Source organism: Barbus barbus (genome assembly GCF_936440315.1).
Source record: "Barbus barbus genome assembly, chromosome: 44".
Lineage (NCBI taxonomy): Eukaryota > Metazoa > Chordata > Actinopteri > Cypriniformes > Cyprinidae > Barbus > Barbus barbus.
Window position 1 is genome coordinate 12,282,681 of NC_136722.1, and position 26,416 is coordinate 12,309,096.

The following is a 26,416-nucleotide window of genomic DNA, read 5'->3' on the forward strand; positions in this document are numbered from 1 at the left end:
TGATAAAGCTGCAAGCTGTAGCAAGTCATGTTAACCATGGCTGTTTTTTTATTATAATTAAACTTAATTAGTTTCAACAGGAAATAAACAGTGTAGAAAAATGAGTCAAATAATATTTTTTTTCTCTCACTTTCTCAATATATGCATCAGAAAAGGTTAATGCATTCAGTGGGAGGCTATACTTATACAATCTTTGTTTCTCATTTGTTCACGAATGTGGTGTTTATTAATGTGTATACATGACTGGTATCCCATCTCCTCTGAGCTTTTTAACTACCTCAAACCTTAATTATCTCAATTCAAATGATAGCGATTCACACCTTTCATTAATAAATTGCTTTATAGGAAAAGAAGAATGAAGATGCACATTTTCTCATATTTTTTGCGCATGAGCTGAAGCAACTGAACTCTACAGTCGTGGTGTTGCATACAGTAAGCAAGATAAGCGCTCATTTACATAATTGCCATTTTGTCATTAGTCATCCCTAAAATAACCAATCGGTGAGCTGAATTTTGAGTGATTTGGATGTTAGAAATATTAAACTGAATTTGCAAAGTCTTGCAGCATCTTTTGAAATATAACAAAAAGATCTCTAATAGGATTAGCGTGTATACATTTACATTCAAATCCCTCTGACAGTGCCTTGTTGAAGTGAAACTGTGGACAAAAAGCTTTGCTGGTTGCTACAGTGGTGACTGCTAATTCATTAAATACACTTTTTAAAAGGCTTTTCAAAGCTTTGATGAGTAAATCCTTTGATTGGGGTTTTTATAGACAGTTATGGATGGTAACGATAATAAACCGCTGCATAAATCACAGTGACTATCTTTTCATAAATAAGGTCCAGTGCAAGATATTCAGCTGCTTGCAGAGCTTTCCTGGGGAAATTCCAATTTCGAGAAGCACTATCACCACTCGACAAAAACAATCTGGCCTCTCCTGTGCTTTCCTATCAGGCACTATTGGCTGATAATGATGAAAAGGATCTGTTTGTTTTTTTCTTTTGCTATCTGTCTAAGGAAATAAATCAAGTCCTGAGGCCACTTTTAAATTTTATACTGCTATTGTCGAGAGACGGAGCTGATTGAGTGCTCATAACTGCTGGAATTTTCCAACAAAACTAACCTGCAGGAGCTCTAAACTCATCACGTCTGTGATTGCAGTTTATGGTACTGTATGTTCTCAATAGTTGTCATTAAAACATAAGATTTAAAGAAATTAAGCTTTAAACAAACAGTTCACCCAAAAATGAAAATGTGCTCACCCTCAGGCCATCCAAGTTGTAGATTAGTTTGTTTCTTCATCAGAACTGATTTGGAGAAATCATTATATCACTTGCTCAACAATGGATCCTTTGCAGTGAATGGGTGCCATCAGAATGAGAGTCCAGTCCAAACTGATGATAAAAATATTACAATATTCGGTCATTTGTTTGGACTGTATAAACAGTGCTAGTTTTGTGCATATTTCTCTCCTGATTCAGATGAGTATACTTTTTCACATGAGAAGGCAATATAATGGATAGAGGATTCATATTTTAGCTGGAATGCTTGAAGTGAAAAACATCTTGATGGACAATTACAAACTTGCAGCTTTTTCCTTTACAAGACATTAACTGATGGACTGGAGTCTTGTGTATTACTTGTGGGTTATTGTGCTGGTTTTATCAGCTATTTGGGGTCTCATTCTGATGGCACCCATTCGCTGCAGAGGTGAGCAAATGATGCAATGCTAAATTTCTCCTAATACATTCCAATAACCACACAAACTCATTTACATATTTCAGCTAATTTTCATTTTTGGGTGAGCTATTCCTTTAAGTTCTCTTCAGGAAACCCCCATATTCAGCCGTAAACCTTTTTCCAGCTTCAACATAATGTTGCGTGTATTAATCTGAAGATTAATACATTCCGTGTCAGAGTTTGCTTCTCGGAGTTGCGTTTTAATGGAGTGCCTCATCATTAGCTCTGTTAAAGCAGCCGCTACTGAGTAGGGGGACTGTTAGGGCAGGGCAGACTGCTTTTTTACTGTCAACTTCAATACGTTCTTAGGTGTTAGACAGGCTGTTTGGGTCGCAGATACATTTTATAACCATCTTATGTGCCTAAATCCAGATCTTGACCATTTTAATGAAAAACTGAACAAGCATTCTGAGTTGTTTTTGATCATTGAAAAAGGACACTTTCTTATAATAACTAAATTTGTGACTCTAGCTGACTGTATATGTATAAAAGCCTTTGATTTTGTGCTGACTTTCATGTTGTATAAGCATCAGCTGTCTGCAGTGTACCACACATTAGCATGCTTAAAGGAGACTGATGTTCTGACAGCACATGGTTGATGAGATTATAGCATCAGGGAAAGGAATATTAATGCAAATGCATATGTACAGTAAAAAACATTTCACATGCTTGTAAGTTTAAAGAAGCATATATTCAAATATGGCAATGAGGAAACTCTGTGTGTACTGGCACTTTCCATCAATGCAGTTGGAACTGATGCCTATCAGTCTGCTGGTATGAAATGGAGAGACGCTGCCAAAATATTGTGATGACCATGCAGCTATTTTAGGCAACAGACAGGGTCTGACATTCATTGTGTATGCTGTCTTTATAATTGGAAGCAGCGAGAATAATATAAAGTTAAGACTAAGATTCTATTAAATAAATATGCATTTATTTAATTCAAAACTCATGTACAGTATAATAAGCAGTGTTCTCTGTCACAAAAAAAAAAAAAACACTTTCAGCCAATATTTTATAAGTAAAAACTGTTTTAAGAAATTAAAACGTACAATTTTTCCAGAATTACATTTGTTTGGGTTTTGTTTAAATATATATATATATTTTTTTATCATGTACTTTGGAGTGTTTTGGAAAAAATTATGAAGTGTAAACATACAGTCACAATATCATGTTTTTTTGTTGTTGTGGTTGTTGTTGTTTTGTAACTGAATAAAATAAACTTTTATTGTAGTTAAAGCAAAATTTAAAATAAAATATAAACTTGTTTACAAAGAATATACTTTTTATTTTACCATTTCCAGAATAGTTTTATTCTTATTTTAAGCAAGATTTTGTTAGATTTATGCTAAAAATTTGAACAAATGAATGAATGAATGATGTTTTTTCTGATAACGACTAAATATGCTGTATTTTTTTAAGCATGTTTTGATTCCTATTTTACTGTATAGGATTTGGAAACGAGTTCCCCATCGTAAATATGGTGTATGTTCTTATTATATTATTCTAAGGATTATTTAAGAATAACAATTCATTATTCCACACACCACACGTGTAAACGAATAATAGCTGAACACTGCGCACATTTTAAGGGTAAATACTAGATTTAATGGCGAGAAAACCGAGTGATTCCTCCATATTTAGATCGCGTCAAGTTTATTGATGAATGAAGTTAACCCTTTTAAAGCCAGATAATCGGTGATTTTTCCTGAAAGAGGCTGGCGTATAAACCCTCGAATAAATTTATAGTGTCTGCATGCTTCGCTACTTCACTCCAATTGTCCGCAGGCTGCAGATGCTCATCGCCAATCCAGCACTGCAGGTGCAGTTAATGCTGGAGACGCTGATAGTAGTTCTGGCTACATATCCACCTCTCTTTGCTTGTTTCTTTTCCTCACACAGAGCTTTTTTCTGCTTACCCCCCAGATTTTGCTGTAGTGCTGCCTCGTGAGGTGTTGGATTCATTGCACCCCGCAGTCTGACCGGCTTTGCGGTGCGTTTTCAAGAGCATCAACATTATCTTTAGTGGACATATGACGAACAGTTCCGTGTGCTGCCGCATCATGTTGACATAACTCTGCTGAAGAACTGAAATTAATGAATGGCCGGAGAGGAGCGATGATATGAATTAACTCTTTGATGTGGAGGGAAGCAGGATAGGGGTCTTATACTGCATATACTGGCGAGGAAACACGGGAATGAGGCTTTTAACACGTTTCTTGACGCTGTGAGTTCTCTTGTTGAAGTTGGCTTTGCTAAACCATGGGAAAATGAATTGGAATGGATATTCTGATAAGTGTTCCTTAGAGATGGATGCAAGATTTTCCAACCTTTCCCCTTTATGAATCTTTTCGTGGTGACTCTGGAAAGGTGGAGCGATCAGGAAAAGCTAATGACGGACCTATTATATCATCAAGAGCACAAGGGGGGTTTGAAAACGTTTGGATGGAAATGTTTGCACCTTTTTCTGGTTTTATACGGAACTACTAATGCATAGTTGTGGATCTCTGCTGGAATCTCAGTTGTCAGTATAGTGAAATGAATTCAGGGCCGTTGACATATTCGCTGTGATTTTTGCTTCTTCTTTTTTTTTGCAAATATCCATCTTTTCTTCTGAAAGTATTCCGATCTAAATGGAATTAGTTGAGAAAGCCCTTTGTGAAAGGAATAGACATGGTACATGGGAACAGTTTCCTTCACGGTGAGTCCAGCTGCCAGTTAACTTCTTCTCCATGTTTCATTTTACGCATGAGGTCTATCTGCATTTACCGGTCTGTCTCGCTTTATTCCTTTAGGAACTTTGTGTGTTATTGTAAACTGATTTAAATAATTGAATTTACTTTATTTAGAGTGATAGGCTAACTGCATATGCATCATGATAGTATAGCATATCCCAGTTGTGTAGTTTATTGCTGGAAAATACAGCTTAAGTTGATATCTGGTTTCTAGCTGGTCTAAAATGAATCATTACCTGGTGCAGGTTGGCTATTAGTTGGTCTAAGCTGGTGATTTGGTGGTCCACAAGCTGACAAACCATCATGGACCAGCAAAAAAACATCTACAACTGGTTAGGCTGGTTTTTGATGGTAGCTGGTTTCTAGCTGGCCTATGATGGTCATTAAACTAGAAATTAGCTAGTTCAAGTTGGTAGAGCATCTTGGAACAGCAAAAAAAAAAACAACTGGTCATATTAGTTTTAGATGATTTGTAACTAGACAGCCAGCCAGTGACCAGCTTGGACCAACTAGAAACCAGCTACCATATTTCAAAACAGCTACCAGCTTAAGCTGAATTCTTATTTTTCTCCAAACTTGCAGTACATCCACAGCAAATCAATCAGTTTGGAAAGTAAATGCAAAATAAAGACTTAAATAAATAAATGCACTTTTTTTTTCTTTTGCATTAATTTTATGTACTGCATTAAAAACAAATAGAAAAGAAAATCCAGGTTTAGACCAAATTCTTTAAAGGATACAATTTCAGATCCTTGATTTTCAGCCATTCCAAAAAATGCATTTTCAAATATACATTTAGTCCAGCATGAATACTTGTAGGAAACAGCTGTATGTTCATAATGAATCCACATGATTCTATGCTGTTTTGATCTTAAATCTTTTGTTGCAGTTGTTGCAGGTCTTCTCGTGCTTGGGTTGTCTGGGGCAACAAAGAAGGAAGCAGGTAATGATGTTTTGTCACAGAATACCCACCCACTCTCCATCTCCATGTTTCCTGGCAATCTCTGACATTTGACTGCTCTCTCTCAGTGAAAAACAATTCAGGAGTGCAGCCGGCAGGGCAGTGTGGAACCTGGGTGAAAGAACCAGAGGGAGGCCTCTTCACCTCACCCAATTACCCAAACAAATATCCTCCAGAGCGAGAATGCATCTACATCATTGAAGGTAAAAAAAAAAAAAAATAATCATAATAATAAAAACTTGTCCGAAAAGTAAATGCAGCACACAAACAAATCTGTCATGTGACACTGGTGGTGGGGGTTGTTTTGAATTGTTCAGTAGCGCAGTGGCACTCAGAGTGAAAGATGCAGGAGCAATCAGCTGATTGTTAATCCTATGCAGGACCATTATATTGCTAATAAGCACTAGTGTTTCATTTGCATTCATAACAGAAGGCTCTACAGATCAACAATCTCTCAATATCTGAACATTAATATGATTAACGCAATTAGATTTCCATGAAAGTGGGTAAAAATGTGGTTGTCTTTCATTCGCATCTGTTGGATTGCTAGCATGCTGTGCTGCTGCAAGCTAATAATCAAATCGAACTAAGAAGCTAGTAGTAATTTTCTTGCAATTAGATGGTTTATATGTGATAATCTCTTTGCTGTTTTAAGATTATAAACGGTCCTGGTTAGATTACTTCGAAGTAAAATAAATAATTTTAAAATAACAATCAAAATAAAACACTAAAAAGATTTAGTGCATTTTGTGCATTTTAATGTTTTTGACAAAAGACAAAAGCCTTCCAAAAACATAGTATGCTATAATTATTATTATAATGCATGGTTAAATAACCCACTGAGTAATAATTCAATTAAATTGGGAGTTGATGCAATGTTGAAATGTTGAGAAAGTGTGTGTAAATATGTGTTTATGTAGTCAATAATAACGTAACGGTAGGCCGATTATTAAAAATGTAATATAATCTAATTACAAGTACCTAATTTTTTAAATCTGATTATGTAATCTAGATTATATGTAAACAGTCACTACCTGCAGTGATTGAAAATATTATGAGATAAGTTCTTTCATTCTTCCTTACAAAATTTGTATAATTTTGTGTAATTTTCATGTTATAGTAGAAATAAATTCACATGAATGCAATCCATATCTCCAAATGGGGGAAGTCGTGGCCTAATGGTTAGAGAGTCGGACTCGTAATCCAAAGGTTGCGGGTTCGAGTCTCGGGCCGGCAGGGATTGTAGGTGGGAGGAGTGAATGTCCAGCGCTCTCTTCACCCTCAATACCACGACTGAGGTGCCCTTGAGCAAGGAACTGAACCCCCAACTGCTCCCCGGGCGCCGCAGCATAAATGGCTGCCCACTGCTCCGGGTGTGTGTTCACGGTGTGTGTGTGTTCACTGCTGTGTGTGTGCACGTTGGATGGGTTAAATGCAGAGCACGAATTCCGAGTATGGGTCACCATACTTGGCAGTATGTCACTTCACACTAAGGAAACCTTTCAGTGTATACTAATAATGGCTAACATACCCAACCCGATCTTGTGGTGAAACATAACTATTATACAAGGTGGATATTTTTGTATGAATGTGATTCATACAGAAATGTAGTTTTTAAGAAAAATAAATAAAAAATAAACTTAATAGCAAAAGTCCATCCCTAAATCTAACCAGACTGGCCACCAGTTAACCAACCAAACGGTAGGTATGAATTGCCACGAGAGTGTGTTGGAAATATGATATCATCATCATAAATTACAGATGTCAGTCTTGATTTTTTATTTTTTTTCTCCTTTGCAGCTCCCCCGAGACAATGCATTGATCTTTTCTTTGATGAAAAGTATTCAATAGAGCCTTCATGGGAATGTAAATTTGACCATATTGAAGTCCGGGACGGACCCTTTGGCTTTTCTCCAATAATTGGACGCTACTGTGGCCAGCAGAACCCTCCATATATCAGATCGAGCGGCCGTTACCTATGGATAAAATTTGTTGCAGATGGTGAATTGGAAGCGATGGGATTTTCTGCGAGCTACAATTTCACAGCAGGTACATACAGTTTTATGCTCCCTTTATGCAGTGTCAGTAACGTTTACGATTGTGACAGATTGATTAATTATTAAACCAGCGAGTTTTTGGCTTTTGCTGATGGTCTTTTAGAGTTCTGGAACCAGTTTTCACTCACTGACCTCAGGGTATTGTTATCCTGTGCATGTCGACTTGAATTCCTGATGCAATCAGTAACTACTCTACAAAATCCATGATGCTGATTCACATAGCGAGTATTGTAGGTCCATGTTGGTTCTGTCAATGATCCTATAATCTGCAGTTGAGCTTATTAGTCATATTAAATTGCAGTAATAAAGAGCCTGTGTGTTGTATTTCATCAAAAACCTCTTAAATTGTTAACCTTGATCAATTCTTAGTACCTCAATGAATGCTGACAATCCTTCCCAGGACCTGATTTTGATTATAAAGATTGCCAATAAGATGCTAAGTGGTAACAACAACATCGTTCCGCATATAATTGATTTCAATTACCCATAAGGAATCCTTAGAAAATAGCACATTGCACAACGGTTGTTTTTATCAGACGTCTCGTTCTTCACTGCTTTCTGCTCATCTGCCTTGACTTCAAATTGAATCTCTGAAGTAAGTCTGAACAGCAAGTAATACTGTACCTGAGTTCAAGTGAGAGATGTTTGCGTAAATGGTGTGCAAATGGAGCAGTGTGAAGAATGCCAAAAGCAATATTTGAATAAAGCTGTAAATGCAGAAAAATTTCACAGAGTGGTCGAGCTTTAAGGGTCTTGCAGATGAATTGCACAGCTGTGGCACTGGGTGCAAGAAAAAGTAGCACACAAATGAAGGCAGCACTGATTTAGAGTCGTACTGTATCTGAGAAATGAGTTATGAGCTGAGGGTTTTTTCCATCCTATTGTGAGTCAGGAGAAAATTCTTTCACCAAGTTTGGAGAAACTGTTCTGCGTGAATGGATTCAGACTCTCGCTTCGCAACTTGCCAGGGAAGAAACACAGCTTCCTCTAGTCTTGATAAGGAATATCAGTGGCATATAATTTACATAATTAAGGAGATAAAAGTCCCTGAATTCACTTCCCTTGATGTTCCCCCAAAAAAGTGGAGAGCGCATCTGCTGTTCTGTAGCCAATGGTAACACATGCTAATGCAGAGGGTACAGCAGATTAATAAAAAGAAGGGGATGAGGAAGGCTAGAAATTGCATGTATTCATCTTCCTTGGTCTTTTTCACATTTTATCGCTATAGAAAGGAACATTACTGTATTTAACTGAAAATTGATGCTGCTTATTATCACAAAACAGACACTGAATCAAAGATGTGCCGGTTCGCAGAGTGAGAGTGGAGGAATTTAGTGTATGTTCGTCAGGCTGGGGCTCTGGGCGGCACAAGTTCTGAAATTTCCTGCATAAGACCTCATTAACACTGCACTTGCGTGCTTCATATCAAATTGGCTAGATCAAGTGCAACTGAATTACAGCTCTGATCTCGAGACTTTTTATTTTAGTGCGGAGCAATGTGATCAGTGTCAAATAGTTGTGAAAAATATCAGTTTGAAAGTGTGATTCAAGGCCTGGACAAGTCACTGAATAAAAGGTTTGGAAATTTTGAATCATTAAAAAAAAAACAACAACAACAAAAAACAATACCGAAAGGTTTTCATGACATTCAGAGTGTGGAACCTTTCGTGCAACCTGTGAAGTCAATTCCTGAGCTAATGACTCTTATGAGTTGTTTTGTTAATGAATCAGAAACACACAGCATGACCTGCGAAGTCCAGTTGTCGGGTGAATGATTTTTGGGGCCTGTTTAGTTTATTAGAAATGTACAGTGCATTCTCAAGTGATTGACTTTTATATGAGCCGGTTAGTGGATCACAAACACACAGCGTAACTAGTGAAGTTCAGCATGAATCTTATGAGCTTATTCTATATAATGAATCAGAAACAGACAGCATGACTAGTCTGATTCTTGAATAAATGACTCTTATGAGCTGATTCTTTTTAGTAAATCGAAAACATAAGGCTTGAAATGTATCATACAAAAATGTATGATTCATATACAGTTTGTTAATCATGATAGTGTTCACAAATGAGCGCAACTTTTATGAACTCTGAAATATAAATATAATTGCCAGAAGTAAAAGTTTAAACCTCTGTCAACCCTTTCAGCCTTTATTTAAAAAAAAAAATCAATTTTTTTTTTTAAAAATTCAAAATGAGTTTGAATAGTTTGCAAGGGCGTGATTATAAATGCGGCAAGGCTGTAAAAGTAGACTGTTAGGCCAGTTTTTATGTTTGGTGTGATGAAATTTAATATCCCCGACAACATCTACAGTCTCATTTAGCCACTTGTTAACAACCACCATTTTCCAGACACATAAAAGCTTTGAAAAGTCATGAGTGAGGTGTTACTAATGTATTTAATATAGAATAAAACATGAAAACATCTTAAGCTGGTGTTAACCAGACTTTATTTCAGCCATTTAACCAAAAACCCATTCAAACAAACCATTGACTTCTGGACGATGGAATTGGAAGTGCCAAAATACTAGCTTGCTTCCAGGTTTTGGACAAAAATATGTCATTCTAGCAGTGCACTATAGATTCAAGATTTTTATTTGTCACCATACACAATTATACAGGGTATAACCAGCAGTGAAATGTAGGTCAGGTCTGCTCCAAGGACAGTGCTATTATAAAGTATACAGGTATTAAGAAAAAGAAAGTAGAAAAAATAAGAGAATAAAATAAAATTAAAAAAAAGTATGTTGTTGACTTAAATAGTAATAAGAGGAATGTGCAAAAAGAATGTGCAAAACGTTGTACAGGGTATTTAAAAAGCAGCAATATGAGGTAGAAAAAATTATGAATAGCTATTGATATGGTGATATTTACATGGAGTCAAGTGATGTTATGACACGGAGTTAGAGTTTAGGAGCCTGATGGCCTGGGGGAAGAAGCTCCTCCTAAGTCTCTCAGTCTTTGCCATCAGGCTACGGAAGCGCTTACCAGATGGAAGCAAAGTGAATAGACGGTTACCAGGGTGATTTGAGTCCTTGATTATTTTGACAGCTCTATTTTTTGCAGCGTTTGAGGTAGATGTCCTGCAGAGAGGGGAGAGCAGACCCTGAGATGCGCTCAGCTAAGCGCACAACTCTCTGTAGTGCTTTGCAGTCCTGATTGGAGCTGTTTCCATACCACACTGAGAAGCACTGAGTCAATACACTTTCTATGGTCCCTGAATAGAAAGTTTTCAGGATTGCTGGTGAGACCCTGAATTTCCTCAGCTGTCGCAGATGGTACAGTCTTTGCCTGGCTTTCTTAGCCTGTGTTTGGATATGTGTAGTCCAAGTCAGGTTCTTGGAGATGTTTACACCGAGGTACTTGAAGCTACTCACTCTCTCCACAGGGGTCCCACTGATCATAAGAGGAGTGTAGGGCTGCTGCTGTCTCTTCCTAAAGTCCATGATCAGCTCTTTAGTTTTGCTCACATTCAGAGAGAGACAGTTGTCCTGGCACCATGATGTGAGTCTCTCTACCTCGTCCAAGTAAGCGGTCTCATCGTTGTTGGAGATGAGGCCCAGAACCACAGTATCATCAGCGAATTTGACAATAGATGTGGAGCTGTGAGAGGCCACGCAGTCATGCGTGTAGAGAGAGTAGAGCAGGGGACTCAGGACACAGCCCTGTGGGGCTCCTACGTTCAGGGTGATGGGGTTTGCGGTGAACTGGCCAACTTTCACCACTTGAGGTCTGCCGGTGAGGAAGTCTTGAATCCAGTCACAGAGTGAGGAGTTTAGGCCGAGGTCTGTGAGTTTAGAAGCCAGCTTGATGGGGACTATAGTGTTGAAAGCTGAGCTATAGTCAATGAATAGCAGCCTTACATAATTCCCATTGTTGCTGTCCAAGTGTGTGAGGGAAGAGTGGAGGACGTGAGAGATGGCATCGTCCGTAGATCTGTTTGGGCAACAGGCAAACTGAAGAGGGTCCAAAGTATCAGGGATGGAGGAGCAGATGTGGCTCTTTACAAGTCTCTCAAAAACCTTCATGACTATGGATGTGAGGGCAACTGGGCGATAGTCATTCAGGCAAGAGGGTTTATTGTTCTTTGGCACAGGGATTATGACAGTTTTTTGAATGAGGTAGGAACCACTGAGGTAGCAAGGGACTCATTAAAGATAGAAGTGAACAAACCAGCGAGCTGATCGGCGCAGGACCTCAGAACACGGCCAGTTATCCCATTAGGTCCGGCTGCTTTCCTGATGTTCACTTTCTTTAGCACCCTCCGAACCTCATCCTCCGACACGGTGATTACAGGATTATCGCTGCTCTGCCTGCTGCTTCCTGACGCGCTGGTCGGCAGAGACGCGCTGCCGCCGTTGCAATCGAAGCGGCCGTAGAAGATGTTTAACTCGTCGGCCAGCAATGGACCTGCTCTCACCTCCGCGAAGGGTTTGTTTCCAAAGGCACAGATGTCCTCAGTCCCTGCCACATCCGTCGGGAGTCATTGAGCTGGAAATGAGACTCAATTCTCTCTCTGTATCTGTGTTTAGCGGCTCTTACTGCGCGTCAGAGAGCATAGTACGATGCTTTGTACTCGCTCATATTCCCGGTCAGAAGAGCCTCATTGTAAGCGGCAGTGCGTGTGTTAACCGCAGCACAGATTGATCTGTCCACCCATGGTTTCTGGTTGGAGAATGTCCTTATAGTTATTGTTTCTGTAGCTTGCTTGGTTAGCGTGTTTACAAAGCTTAATGCTACATCCGTGAACTCGCTGACGTCAGATGAACTCGCCCGGAACATGTCCCAGTCGACGTCATCAAGAGCTGCCTGCAGCATAGCCTCTGAGTAGGAGGACCAGCGCATCACTAGGTTCCTGAACGAGCCTTTGTGTGTATTCCGGTGTGAGAAAAATGGCGGCATGGTCCGATTTGCCAAAAGCCGGTAGTGAGCAGGCTTTGTAGGCATTCTTGAACTGAGTGTAGCAATGATCCAGTGTGTTTGGTCCTCTAGTTGGACAGGATACGTGTTGATAAAAGTTCGGCATGACCTGTTTGAGGTTGGCTTTGTTAAAGTCCCCCGCGATGATAAAGGCAGTGTCAGGATGTTTGTTAATGTAGCCGCTGAGCACATCGTGAAGTTTAGACAACGCCAAGCCGGTGTCCGCCTGTGGTGGAATGTACACAGCAGTAACAATGATCGATGAAAACTCCCGGGGCAGATAAAATGGGCGGCAAATAATGGAAAGATGCTCCAGATGAGGCAAGCAGGAACGCGACAGAATGGAGATATTCCTGGGATCACACCATTTCTTGTTAATCATGAAACGCACTCCTCCACCCCTGGATTTACCGGCCTCTGCTGTTCTGTCCGTCCGATACACAGAAAAGTTATCACTGGGCATTACAGCAGTGTCCGGGACCGAGGACGAAAACCACATTTCTGACAAACAAAGGATGTTGCAGTCCCTTATGTCCCGTTGGAAACTAATCCTGGCTCTAAGATCGTCCATCTTATTTTCCAAGGACTGGACATTTGCGAGCAGAATGCTCGGGAGAGGAGGACTGTGAGTCCTTTTCCTGAGTCTATCTCGAATCCCAGCGCATTTCCCGCGGTGTTTCTTGATCCGGCACCTCGGGGGGTTATTGTTCGTCTCTGCGTTCCGAAGAATCTCCAGAGGCCATGAAGGATTTCTGGATAAAGTGTCCTGAAACAGGTTGGTGTAGAGGTTTCCAATGTCCAAAAGCGTTTCTATGTTGTAGGTGATCAGTGCCGACGTGAAATGTGTAAAAAGAGAAAGTAAAAGTAAAAAAGTAAGTTAAAGCAAAATCTCAGCGGAGCGGCCTGAACAACGTCCGAACACAATGGCGCCATTTTGAAGTTTGTTTTTGGATCCAGCTGATCCAGCTGTAAAACAATCCAAAAGTATGGATAAGTGCCAGAAGATTTTTCTTTTTCCTTTGGTGGTTTTTAGAAGAAAGCATTAGAAGAACACCAGAGTGAATAAATAATGACTGAATTGTTAATTTTGTGTGAACTACCCCTTTAAGACTTCTCAAAAGAATTGTTAGTGTTACCAGACTCGTTTTGAAGAATCCAAAACCTAAACTGCTCACAATTCCCATCCCAAATTGAATGTAATAAAATCTTTAAAAAGTAATTGAAAATTATATAACGAACACAAATTTTACAGCTATCCTCAAATTGAAAGTGTTTAATTGGAATTTGTCTTTGTGACTATCTAAAATAAGGAAAATTAAATATCCAGAAGTTGTGGGAATGCTATAAACCGCTGTAAATCTTGAACCTGGGCCACATGCATCCAAACATAGGTAGGATATTCAAACATCATTTGGTTTTAATGCTTGAGTTTCCCAATTTGGTTCTAAAGTAATTAAAGGTGTTTTCACTCAAGGTTATTTTCATCTGAAATTGCAGATGCATGGCATAATCCGTTGCCGAAGCGAAACGTTGGATGGCTCAGTGATAGAAAAGTAGAATGATGTGCACACTGTGTGTAATTACTTCCTGATATCGTGTGAAAATAAAAATGGTTGTGCAGTCACTCTCAGCATTCAGATGCAATTATCATGCAGACGTTGTATAAGTTCATTCCAATAGTCAGATCTTGCTGTCTGTAGACAGACTTCCTCCCACTACACTACTATATCGAACTGGATTAAGCAGTAAAAGCAGGACACTCAACTTTTTAAGCTTCACTGTGAACAGAGACTTTGTGACTATCATTTGTCCCTTTCCTCCGCCCTCCTTCCCTCTGTCCATCTGTCCTTCTCTCCTTCTCACTATCTAGAAAACTCACACGCTCACTCTCCTGAGTCTCACTTCCTTGTCTCCTGGGCTTGACTGACCTTATTACCCCACCTCCTCTTTTCTAAGAGATAAAGCTGTGTTACCAGACAAGATCTGGCTGGGTTAAATAACAGGGAGAGCTGCTCCCCTCATGTCTCTTTCCCCAGGCCACTGGCTGTTTGAAGCCTTTGTCCCAGCTGTAAACAGACGCAGCAGTAATAAGAAAAACAAGATGGACTAAAAAGCATTTCAGGGACTGCTTTCTTGATCCAGTGGCCATTTAATAACCTTGTTTGTGGAAGCCTCATGTGGCCTTTTCCTCTTTTCATTTTCAATAGGTTTGTCGAAAGCAGGCAAGAGAAAGAGGACGCTGAATGCAGGAGCTGAGAGATCCTAAGATCCAAATGTTGAAACGCAGTCAGGGCCAATTAAGAAATATAGTTCTGTGCCTTATTGTGTTTTATGTTTTTTTGCTGTCACAAAATAGTGTGGCCAGCCGGGAGAAATGATGGATATTAAAGAAATAAGAATTCTGTGATCAATCACTGTCATGTCATCCAAACTTGCACGACTTTATGTTTTGAGAAACACAATTTTATTTTAAATTTTTTAGTTTTTTGAGCATATAGTAAAAGTCTGTGGGTGTAGAGAAAATAAAGTCATATATGCCAATGTTGTTGTTGATAACTAAGCCTAAAACTATTAAAATATATTTGTAACCAAAATAAAGCTAAAATAAAGTAAAAATATATCAAAAAATTTAATGAAAAGTTGAAATGTACGGAGCCCCTTAGAGCTCATGGTGGTGGAAAGATTTCGGGGTGGGTGAAAAAAATTCGGGGTGGGAGGAAAAAATATTTTTCAAATCTTTTGCGTTCTCTCGCAAAACTTTTGCGAGGGAACGCAAACATCTTTGCGAGAGAACGCAAAGTTTTGAGAGAAGGCAAAAGATTTGACAAATATTTTTTCCTCCCACCCCGAAATCTTTCCACCACCATGAGCTCTTAGGGGCTCCGTAGATATGTTGCTGTGGCAACTAACTGAAAATAAGTTCAAACTGAAGAACTAAAATTACTAAAACTAAAATTGAAGTAAAAAATTAATTCAAGCTATATATATATATATATATATATATATATATATATATATATATATATATATATATATATATATATATATATATATATAATTAAAAAGACTAAAACTAAAATAAAATCTGAAAATATAAAAAATAGTTAATAATATTATTAATAAATGCTCCAATATTTTGTAAACAATATATAACACACATATTTCATACACGTATTGTCCATGCAATAGATCTCAATGGTCACCAACTGTTTGTTTTCCAAAATTCAACAATTCTTCTTTTTCCAATTCTTCAACATATCTTTTGTGTTCTTTAGAAGAAAGTTATATAGATTTGGAATGATGTGAAGGTGAACAATCCCTTTAAACAGACCATTTATAGAGATATCTTGAGGGTTAAGAAGGAGCAGGTTGTCTTTAATACCTGGACAATGCTTTTGGTTTGGAATGGAGGGGGCTGAAACACCAAAAGCTGTTTTAGATTAGGGCTTTGTTCAATTTGAGTGTTTACACCCTTTTTCCAAGAGATTGGTGGAGATTTGGCCTTCTGTATATCCACCATTATCGGTGCATAAAACCCTGGATTTAACACAAATTATGATTGCAGATACTGGTCATCATTATCACGGCTGCTCTAATAAGACCCGAGTGCTCTGAGGCTGGTGTGGCTTGATTTTCACTGCACTGAGGCGTTGCACAAGCCCAGAAGTCATAAACAGCTCATTTTAACTTCCAAAGAGCGACTGTTGACAGATATAAGGCCAAATACAAGACCATTAATTACCAGGTCTCACTACCATCACAGCAAATGCTAGTTCTTTGTGAAAGGAAAATAAAAACCGTGCAATACTGATGTAATGACACATTTATTCCAGCAACTACCTCAACTAAATGTGATCATTGTCAATTATTAGCTATGTACGGGATGAAATGTGTTTAAAAGTTATTTATTTATATATGTCACGGTCACGTTCTGTTTTAGTCCCCTTAGATCTACGTCATCCTTAGTTGTTCCCATGTCTATTAGTTAATTAGCTCCACACCTGTTTTCTGTTCCTCCTTGATTGTGTTCTACATTAAAGCCTGTGTTCTCCCCTGTTCCCTTGTCCGCTATTGTTTGCATTTTTTATGTGTTATGCTACCCCGTTTACCTGGATTATTATTAAAGTACGTTGTGTTTGGAACTCCCTCGTTTGTCGTGCGTTTTATAGCATACACTCGTGACTTATATATATATATATATTATTAGTGCTGTCAATCAATTACAAAATTGAATGGCGTTAATCACAATCATGGACTGTGATTAATCACGATTAATCGCAAATTTAAAATACTAGGATTTATCTGTAAATGTGTTGAAATGAGGACATGCATGACAGGCTAGTTTAAGGAAACATAACCTTTCACACCTCCACCAGGTATGAGACATAATCCTTATTATTCTTTTGTTTTTATTCAGCCAATATCAGCCTTTATATTGGCAATAAAATGTTTACCAACCCGCATCGCTTCAATCCCAGTATACATTTACCCAACTATTATCAAAAGTATTTCTAAATAAATACAACAAAACATTTTCTTGCGACCTTACGTGAAGTATATGACAAAATGCATTATGAAGAAGAATTGGACCTGTTCTGCGGGTGCATTAGAGCTAACATCAACAATTTATGAGATTAATAGTACATTTTTACTCAGAACGCACTTTAAACCACCATCGAGTGTTTGTAATAAATTCCTTTTGCGATCACATGTGGAATTTGGTCGATTACTGTTGTTAAAATATGCTATTTATAGCCTTTTTATCACTGTACATATAAGCATTTCAGATGTAAACATTCATCTCAAGAAAATCACATACAAACCATATCCTATCGTAATTGTGTGTTTATTATCTTATATAATCTATAGTGGCTGTTGTCATGTTTATTTCTGCTGTGTAAAAGCCTTATGCTCTGGCTGAAACTCACACTGTTTGATGTTACAACCGTCTCTACGTTCTTAAGTTGCCATGCAGGTATCCATTTCAAGTATAATACACATTAGTAAAAGGATGTATTTAAATTTTTATTTGTCTATATACACTTTGGGCGGCCGCGGTACATTATAAAAGTAGACAAAAAAAAACCGCAATCCACGGCTCTGTAATTTTTCCCGCGACCTTTTTTTTCCAAAATAGCCCAATTATTCAGGAAAACCGCAATCCTGGCAACACTGGTTCGCTGTACCATTCCGAGCTGCGATGACGGCAAGAATTTGGGGTCAAACATTATCAAACGATTAATTTTCGTAAAAAAATATTGACGCTTTAAATTTTTTAGATTAATCGCATGATAGCCCTAATATATATATATATATATATGTATATGTGTGTGTGTGTGTGTGTGTTGTATTACACATTTAATGTTATGTATGTAGATTATTGAAAAAAGTATAGTGGTGGGGATTTTTCAGCGAGGTTACATTGGTACGCCAGTAGGTGGCAACAAGTGTTTTTATGAGTGAATCGTTTAATCATTCATATTGTTCAACCCAGTAATTAATTCAAGAATAAAACAAACATTTGTGTTTATTAGTGAGTCATTGAATTACTTACTCAACCAATTTTTCAAACACTGATTCTATCAGGATCAAAACAAGCATGTGTCTTGATGAAAAAGTCATTGAACTATTCAGCTATTCGTTCAAGAAAAAGATTCATTCAGAAAACAAAATTATACTATTGTGTGTAGCTCTGAGATGCAACAATGGATTTGCCTTTGTTTGGAATTGTTTTTTGTGGACAGAATAAAATTAGGCACAGCTGAGTTAAGGCCTGCTCAAAATTTTGTGTAAAGATGTAATGTTGCATAAAATCTGGACTAAATTAAGCCTGACCTGACCCACTTCAGCCCGTAGGATCAAAGCATACAGTTGTATTTGCTGTGTAAATGTATTCATGCCACCTCTGAGCAGCATTGAACAGTCTGTGTAAAGACACACAAATGGCACTTCTGTGCTGTCTTATACAATTTGGCATAAAAAAACCTCTTCTTGTTTATTTAACTGTTGAACAAAAGTCTAAACCCAACAGTTTGCTGACATTACATTAAACCAAAGAAAATTCTATTTTTCCATGTTATGACCTTTCATATACAAGTGTCTTTCTCTCTGCATTTGAATCTCTCATATGGTTGTATTTACTATGCTCTGCATGTTGTTGTATACTTACTCCTTAATATTATTAGCATTCACAGCACTCATAACTGCATGCGTCTTGGTCTTAGCAAATAATATTCAACTCTATTTGCACATGTAGAGGATGTAGCAAAACCAGAAATAAGTGCAATAATTCTGATAAGGCTGTGATATACTGGAGATATTTAATCTTCTAATTTGTGGACTCAAGATCGTATTGAATTTAAATCATTCTAACGACATCTGGGATTAGAAAAGGGAGCTGGGATATATGGCCCCTCTGTACACAAGAACCTAGCTATATTATTGAGGCGTGATGGATTCAAACCAAAAAATTTAAAATTGAACTCAGGGAATGAACTTTCGGGACATTCAGGTGGCCACATTTCACCACCGCCTACCTTATTTTCTCAGGTCCTGTAAAGTCTAGGGATTGAGAAGTCCTCTGTGCAATCGACATTTCAGGCTCTGGAAGGTTGAATAGATTTACTGAAGTCCTTGACTTGGCAAAATTTCATCTCGAGGCACAATAATCAGTCATTATTATTTCAAGATGGTTCATGTCCTCCCATCTATTAATGTTGAGGGACTATTAATTAGTGGAGAAACTAAACAAATTAAGGCAGAGTAACAAATTTATGTGGATTTTGCATCACTGGTAGTGGATGAAGGAAGGTAAACAAAATATCAGTTCTAATTATGATTGCACAAGCATTTTTTGCTTGAGTCAATTGGACAATCCAATGCAAATTAACAGCAGCATCCTAGAATTGAAAGGAGTCAAATTATTTTCTTGCAATGCCTAGAATGTGTGAATTGCACACTTTAGCGTGGCAGCATTTATTAGCCATTATGATGTCTTGGAAGCTTGGGGTGGAAAATTGCATGCTTTGTGTTTTGCTTCAGATGTTACAATGAGGAAAAATCAGAGAGAGACACACGTAATGCTGCTCCCTTCAGAAAATGGATTCTGCTCTGGGTGGTTGAGTATAAGGAATAAAAAAACGTGGGTTTCCGCTGTGAAAGAACCTAAAGTCAGCACAGCATAAATTTCATTTGAGGAGTGCAAACACAGTGAGGAATCTGAATGAGAAAAACTTGAATTCAAGTATCTTTGAAAACATCACCCTGAACATATGCTCCATTTCAAAGGAAGTTGTTGAACAATAAAAAGCACTTTGGCTGTGCTTTGATGATCTTGGCCTGCTCATGTGTGCATATGAATATGTATAAATTTATTCTAAAATACATTTCATAGATACAATGACTTGGATACAGCTCTCCTACACAGTAAAAAATACTATTTTAATCTCTACTTTGAAATATTTAATTCAAAGTTTGATTCAATGTGTTACTTGACATTTCTTTGTAATTATTTATGAAATTAACTAGCAAGTTTTGAGTAAAAATGGTTTCAGCTTCAATTTCAGTGTATGATGAGTATGTTTTTAAATTCTGAATTTAAATTGTGCTGAAGTTTTTGGGGGCATAAAGTGAAATAAATGGAAGGGTGATTCAATAATATATAATAAATAAAAATATATTTAAAAAACTTAAAAAAAAAAAAAGATTACGAGGTATTGACTCGCATGTATTTAAGGTGTAAAGAAAATATGCTATTATTTTTTTCTTGATTGGTAGATGACGTGGCATTTTGGAGATTTAAATATGACATTTCAAGAGTGAGTTTCTAAGAACTTTGCACATGTTTAAACTGTGTTTTAAACTTTTTTTTTTTTTCTTTTTTTTTATTGTGTATACTCTTATGTTTTTTTTCTAATTTATTTTGGGTGCTTATCAAAAAACTCATTGTGCCTTGTCATGAAAAATCCAGATATGCCACACAGTCGAGTGTGGAGATGCTTGGAGCAGATCTAATTTGCCAAAGTAATGCTATCAGACTGAGCTGTTTGGTACAAGCACACACGGACAAGGTGGAAAAGAACGCCGGGGCTCCTGCTCATGTTGTTAATCTCCTCCCGACTTATTTGTCTGTTTGCATGGTTTTGCTACCGGGGAGCCAGGTGCGGTCTAGACCGGTTAATGGAGCACTGAATTGGTTTTAAAGAGCAGTACTTTTTTTGTAATTTGGAAAACGCTTGTCTTTGTAAATTGTATTATGAATAATGTCAATTTAGTCAGGTTTTATGTTTAGTGTGGATTTTTAACACAACATAATATAGGCTGATGCAGAAATAATGTGGTTGTTCTCTGTAGTACATTTTACATTACATTTATTCATTTAGCTGACGCTTTTATCCAAAGCGACTTACAATTGCTATATATGTCAGAGGTCGCACGCCTCTGGAGCAACTAGGGGTTAAGTGTCTTGCTCAGGGACACATTGGTGTCTCACAGTGGATTCGAACCCGGGTCTCTCACACCAAAGGCATGTGTCTTATCCACTGCGCCATCACCACCCCAGTAGAGCTCAATGGACTGTTACATTACACACTGGCTACGGTACAGAGGCCATTCCAGAAGCACAGAATGTGCACAGGCTTATCGAACCTTGCCTTTCACTCAAAGGAGATCTACTGTGTTTATCGCAGCCACCAACCAAAACTTAAAGAATTCAATAGTACAACGTTATTTAGCCGCCAACATTTTTATCTCCCTTTCCTGACCTGTTTTTTTTCCCTCTCTCTACTAAAGCCAATTACCCCCCAAAATCAATATGTGGACTAACTGTGCTTGCAGTCAGATGGTGCGAGAGTGAGTGACAGGAGAAGCGAGCAAGAGAGAGATCCCATGCATTTGCTGTGAAATTTTCCTTCCTATGTCGACATATTCGGAACAAGGCAAGTTGGAGCAAGGCATTTTGAAAGGCTTGTCCCTTTAAAATAAAATAATAAATAAATAACTATAATAATAAATGTTTCTTAAAATGTTATTTAATTTGACCTTTTTGTGACTGTGAAAAGGTTAAGTCAGCTTGAAAAATATTGTGGTTTAACATGATGTTTATAAATTAATGATATTTATAAATTATTTCAAATTCAAATTTTATTTGTCACATACATATACATACATAGTACGACATGTAGTGAAATGTATTGTACGACTGTCCAACAAATTGTCCAACAAAATTAAGAAAAACCTCAAGTTTACAAAAATACAAATAGAAAAAGTACAGTAAACATATATATAGAAATAAACTAGCAATAAAATAAAATAACAAATAGATATGAGAATAAAAATAGATATGAAGAATAAAAATAGAATATGATTCTATATAGATTCTATAAAAAGTAAAGTGTATGTCAGTGATAAAGTGTCCGTGTGCTGTGCAGTGCAGTAAAGTGTATAAGTGAGTAAAAGGAATACTAAAGACAAATGGTATGTAAGTCCCACTCATTCATCCTTACGTGACCTTCTACAAATTAGTGCAGATTGTAATGAAAATGTGCAAAGTGGAAGTGTGGGGTGATGTGATTAGAGTGGAGAGAGGTTAAGACTCCGAATGGCCTGCGGGAAGAAGCTCCTCCTCATTCTCTCTGTGTTCGCCTTCATGGAGCGGAAGCGTCTCCCTGAACGCAGCAGAGAAAAGAGTCCATTGTTGGGATGGCTGAGGTCCTTCACTATCTTCCTGGCCCTGGTCAGGCACCGCTTGCTGTAGATGTCCTGCAGGTCAGGGAGCTCGGTGTGAATGGTACGTTCCGCTGAACGCACCACCCTCTGGAGGGCTCGTCTGTCCTGCATAGTGCAGTTCCCGAACCAGGAAGTGATGCTGCCCGTCAGGACGCTCTCGATGGTGCAGGTGTAAAAAGTCTTAAGCACCCGAGAGGGAAGTCTAAAGTCCCTTAAGCGTCTCAGATGGTACAGACGCTGCCTGGCCTTCTTCACCAGGGTGCTGGTATGACAGGACCAAGTCAAGTCCTGCGTGATGTGAACACCCAGGTATCTGAAGCTGTCCACTCTCTCCACTGGAGTCCCGCTGATCGTGATCGGCTGGTATGACCGCTCCTGCTTCGTACTGAAGTCCACTATCAGCTCCTTAGTTTTGCTGATGTTCAGGTGTAGACTATTCACCTGGCACCAACTCTCCAGGTTCTTAATCTCCTGTATGTAGGCCGTCTCGTCGTTGTCTGAGATCAGGCCCAACACAACAGTGTCGTCAGCAAACTTGATTATGGTGGTGGAGTTGGAAGTGGCCACACAGTCATAAGTGTACAGTGAGTACAGCAGGGGGCTCAGAACACAACCTTGAGGGGCTCCAGTACTTAGGGTGATGGAGGATGAGGTGTGTTTACCCATCCGTACGGCTTGCTGTCTGTCCTTCAGGAAGCTGGAGATCCATTGGCACAAGTATGTGCTGAGACCAAGGACCTCCAACTTGGAGGTGAGTGTGGAGGGAATTATGGTGTTAAACGCTGAACTGTAGTCCACAAACAGCATTTTTACATAATTCCCTTTTCTGCAGTCCAGGTGACTTGTTGTGGTGTGGAGGAGGTGTGAGATGCATCCTCCGTGGAGCGGTTATGTCTATACGCAAACTGTAGTGGATCCAGTGTGTCTGGTAGTGATGCAATGATGAAGTCTCTGACCAGTCTCTCAAAGCACTTCATCACCACTGATGTGAGGGCTACAGGGCGATAGTCGTTTAGGCAGGTGGGCTGGGGTTTCTTGGGGACAGGAACAATGGTGGACTGCTTAAAGCATGAGGGGACTATGGACTGTTTCAGGGAGAGGTTGAAGATCACAGTGAACACCGGTGCTAGCTGGTCAGCGCAGGCCTTCAGAACCCGACCTGTGATGCCATCTGGTCCTGCTGCCTTCCTGATGTTCACTCTCCTGAATGCCCTCCTCACGTCATGCTCCGTGATGGTGAACACGTTGTCCTCACCGGCTTCCTCAGCGTGCATGCAGTTAGCACTGGTAGCGCCGTTAACGTGATTAGCTGCAGCCTCGAAGCGAGCATAAAAAGTGTTCAGCTCGTCAGCCAGAGAAGCGTCCGCATTCCCCGATCTGGAGGGTGGTGTTTTATAGTCCGTGATGGTTCTAAGTCCCTGCCACAGACTCCTAGAGCCGCCATGTTGGAATTGCGACTCTAGTTTCCTCCCGTAGCGCTGCTTCGCCTCCTTCACCGCTCTGCGCGCGCTGTAAGATGCAGCCTTGTAATCATCCATGTTCCCGGTGATGAGCCCTGTGTTGTAGGCAGCGGAGCGGGAAATGTTTTAAATACTTTGAATTAAAAAAATATATATTTAAAACCATTTTAAACTAATGATAAAGAGGTGTTCACTCACATGTATTTAATGTGTAAGGAAACTGTGCTATTACACATTTATTACACAGTTATTACATTTTGCTTGATGGTTAGACCACATGACAGTTTAGAGGCATTAAACATGACATTTCAAGAGTCAGTTTCTAAAAACCTGGCATTTCCCCCCCCTTTTCATTATTGCAAGCACTCTTAAATGTCACATGACTCATATACATGTTTAGAAATATTTTTTAAACAAAATGTGATGTTAACAGCAATTTGACTGGATAAGTGTTTGTCCCCCTCAGAAAAATTCCTATATAATTTGATTAACTTTTGGAACTACAGTAGCATAAAAATAATATAATGCAACATTACACAGTGCATATATCATTATACACAGTATCTGTATAACATTTTTAAGAATCATCAAAAAATATCTTACAAAATATTTGATAGTCAGATGTCAAGCTTCTCTAATTTAAACACTAAATTAATTTCATATAATAATTTAATTAATTAAAATATGAAGCATGGTTGAAAGTTATCCATACAAGAATATTTGTACACTTGACTAATAGTTTTAAAATTTGATTTCAAAAGACTTTTATGCGCTTTTTGTCTTTTTTAGAGCTTAAAACCCTTTGGTCACTATATGAAATGTTCTTGTTTTCCTGTATTCTTTAAATAATGACAGAAGTTTCATTTTTCTATGTACTGTTCCTTTCAGGTTCCAGTTAAATAATTTTGGCAACTTTGAATTTGGCAAACTCTTGCTGATTGCCTCTCTCAGATGTGCCATTTTCTCCACTCTCTCCCTCCTTTTCTTTTTCTGTCTCTCTTTTTATGGTGTTTCAGGCCCAGGAGCTGGAAAGCCCATGCTCAATTTAACCACATACAACATTCATCTCCTTACCCATCCATTCATAATGGCTTGCCTACAGTGTGCTTTATTATTATTCCCTTGCTAATCCTTACACCCATTTAGCCGTAAAGAGGAACTTATACTGCGGGGCTGTGAGTACAGGAGGTTAATGGGATATCCCTGAACATGCTGCAGAAACGCGCTAGCATGTCACATAAAGGCGAAAGATTAAGGTGAGATTTACAGTGTTGCCCCTGGCCCTGTATGTAGTTTGATGAAAATCTTTATACTTGCTATACAGTGGTGGACAGAATTATTGACACCCTTGATAAATGTGAACAAAAAAGCCTGTAAAAATTAATCTGCATCATTTATCCTTTTGATCATTTATTTAAAAAATTCACAAAAATATAACCTTTCTTTGAACTTAAACAATTGAAAATGGGAGGAAATCTCATTATGAATTTTTTTTTTCTCAAATACACGTTGGACACAATTATTGACACCCCTAGAAATGATTATGAGTTAAATATCTCTGAAGTATATTCCCATTCATATTTACAATTTTGAGCACTCCAGGGTGATTATGAACATGAAATTATCCAGCCATGGCTTCACAGGAATATAAAAGGAGAAAAAAATTCCAAAAAGGAGTCCAAATTCCCTTAATCATCCATCACAATGAGAAAATTTAGGGCTGTTAAAAATGGAGGTTTCAAAAAGTATTGAATAAAAGGGTGCCGTTAATTGTGGCCAATGTGTATTAGAGAAAAACATTTATTTCATAATGACATTTCCTCCCATTTTAAATTCTTATTCTCCAATGAAAAGTTAGATTTTTGTGAATTTTTTTAAATAAAATATCAAAAGGATTAACAATGCAGATTAATTTGCAGAGCCTTCTTTGATCATATTTACCAAGGGTGCCAATAATTCTGTCCATCACTGTATAAATTAGTCAGGATTAGTCAGTAACTCATGTAATTGATTGAAGTTAAGTAAAAATTTATAAAATACACTACCATTCATATTTATTTATTCATCAAGTTTGCATTAAATTAATTTAAAATTAGCAATTTTTCAAATAAATGCTGTTCTTTTTATAATCCTGGAAAAAATTATCATGGTATATAATTCTCATTATTATCAGTGCAACCATTGATAAAAATAATAAATATATCTCTAAATCAGAATATTACAATGATTTTTGAATGATAATGTGAAATTCAGCTTTCCATCACAGGAATAAATAACATTTTAAAATGTATTAAAATAGAAAACAGTTATTTTAAAAATTTAAATATTTAAATTGTATCTTAAATTGTAATAATAGTTCACAATAGTACTGCTTTTTCTATATTTTTGCTAAAATAAATGCAGCCTTGGTGAGTATGAGATACAAAAACATACAATTTTCTAAGTTTGAGTGTATTTTAATGTCTTTTTGTACATTTATTAATAGATAGAAGAAATATTAGTATCATTGATCCTCCTACCATCCATACCTACTAATACCTATTATCCAGTTAGAGAAAAGTGTTGGATGTGCCCACTGTGTCCATCAAGCTTTAAGTTTGCAATATTTGATTATTGTTAGAGGTAGTTGAGCGCTTTCTGTAAGCTTTTCATAGCGCAGTGTCACAGGGTTAAATCTGCCATTCGCGTTTTTATCAAAGCTTTCTCTCTCCAGCATTCATGAGCCCAAGAATGTCTGGACTCGTCCGCATCTCATTTATAGTCATGATGGCACTCGGTGAGGTCAGAGCCCTGCTAAATATTATCCCATGC

At 38.0% G+C, this 26,416-nt stretch overlaps 1 protein-coding gene across 1 annotated transcript in view; it reads left to right on the forward strand.

Moving 5' to 3' along the window:
- Positions 1-4,416: 4,416 nt before the first annotated feature.
- Positions 4,417-26,416, forward strand: part of LOC306863084 (neuropilin and tolloid-like protein 1) — a gene marked incomplete at both ends in the record, with an annotated part of 123,412 nt that continues 101,412 nt past the window's right edge. The window contains 4 exons of the mRNA XM_079406257.1: positions 4,417-4,444; positions 5,368-5,421; positions 5,508-5,642; positions 7,240-7,488. Coding sequence (XP_079262383.1) covers positions 4,417-4,444; positions 5,368-5,421; positions 5,508-5,642; positions 7,240-7,488 — 466 coding nt within the window. The remainder of the gene's footprint in view (positions 4,445-5,367; positions 5,422-5,507; positions 5,643-7,239; positions 7,489-26,416) is intronic.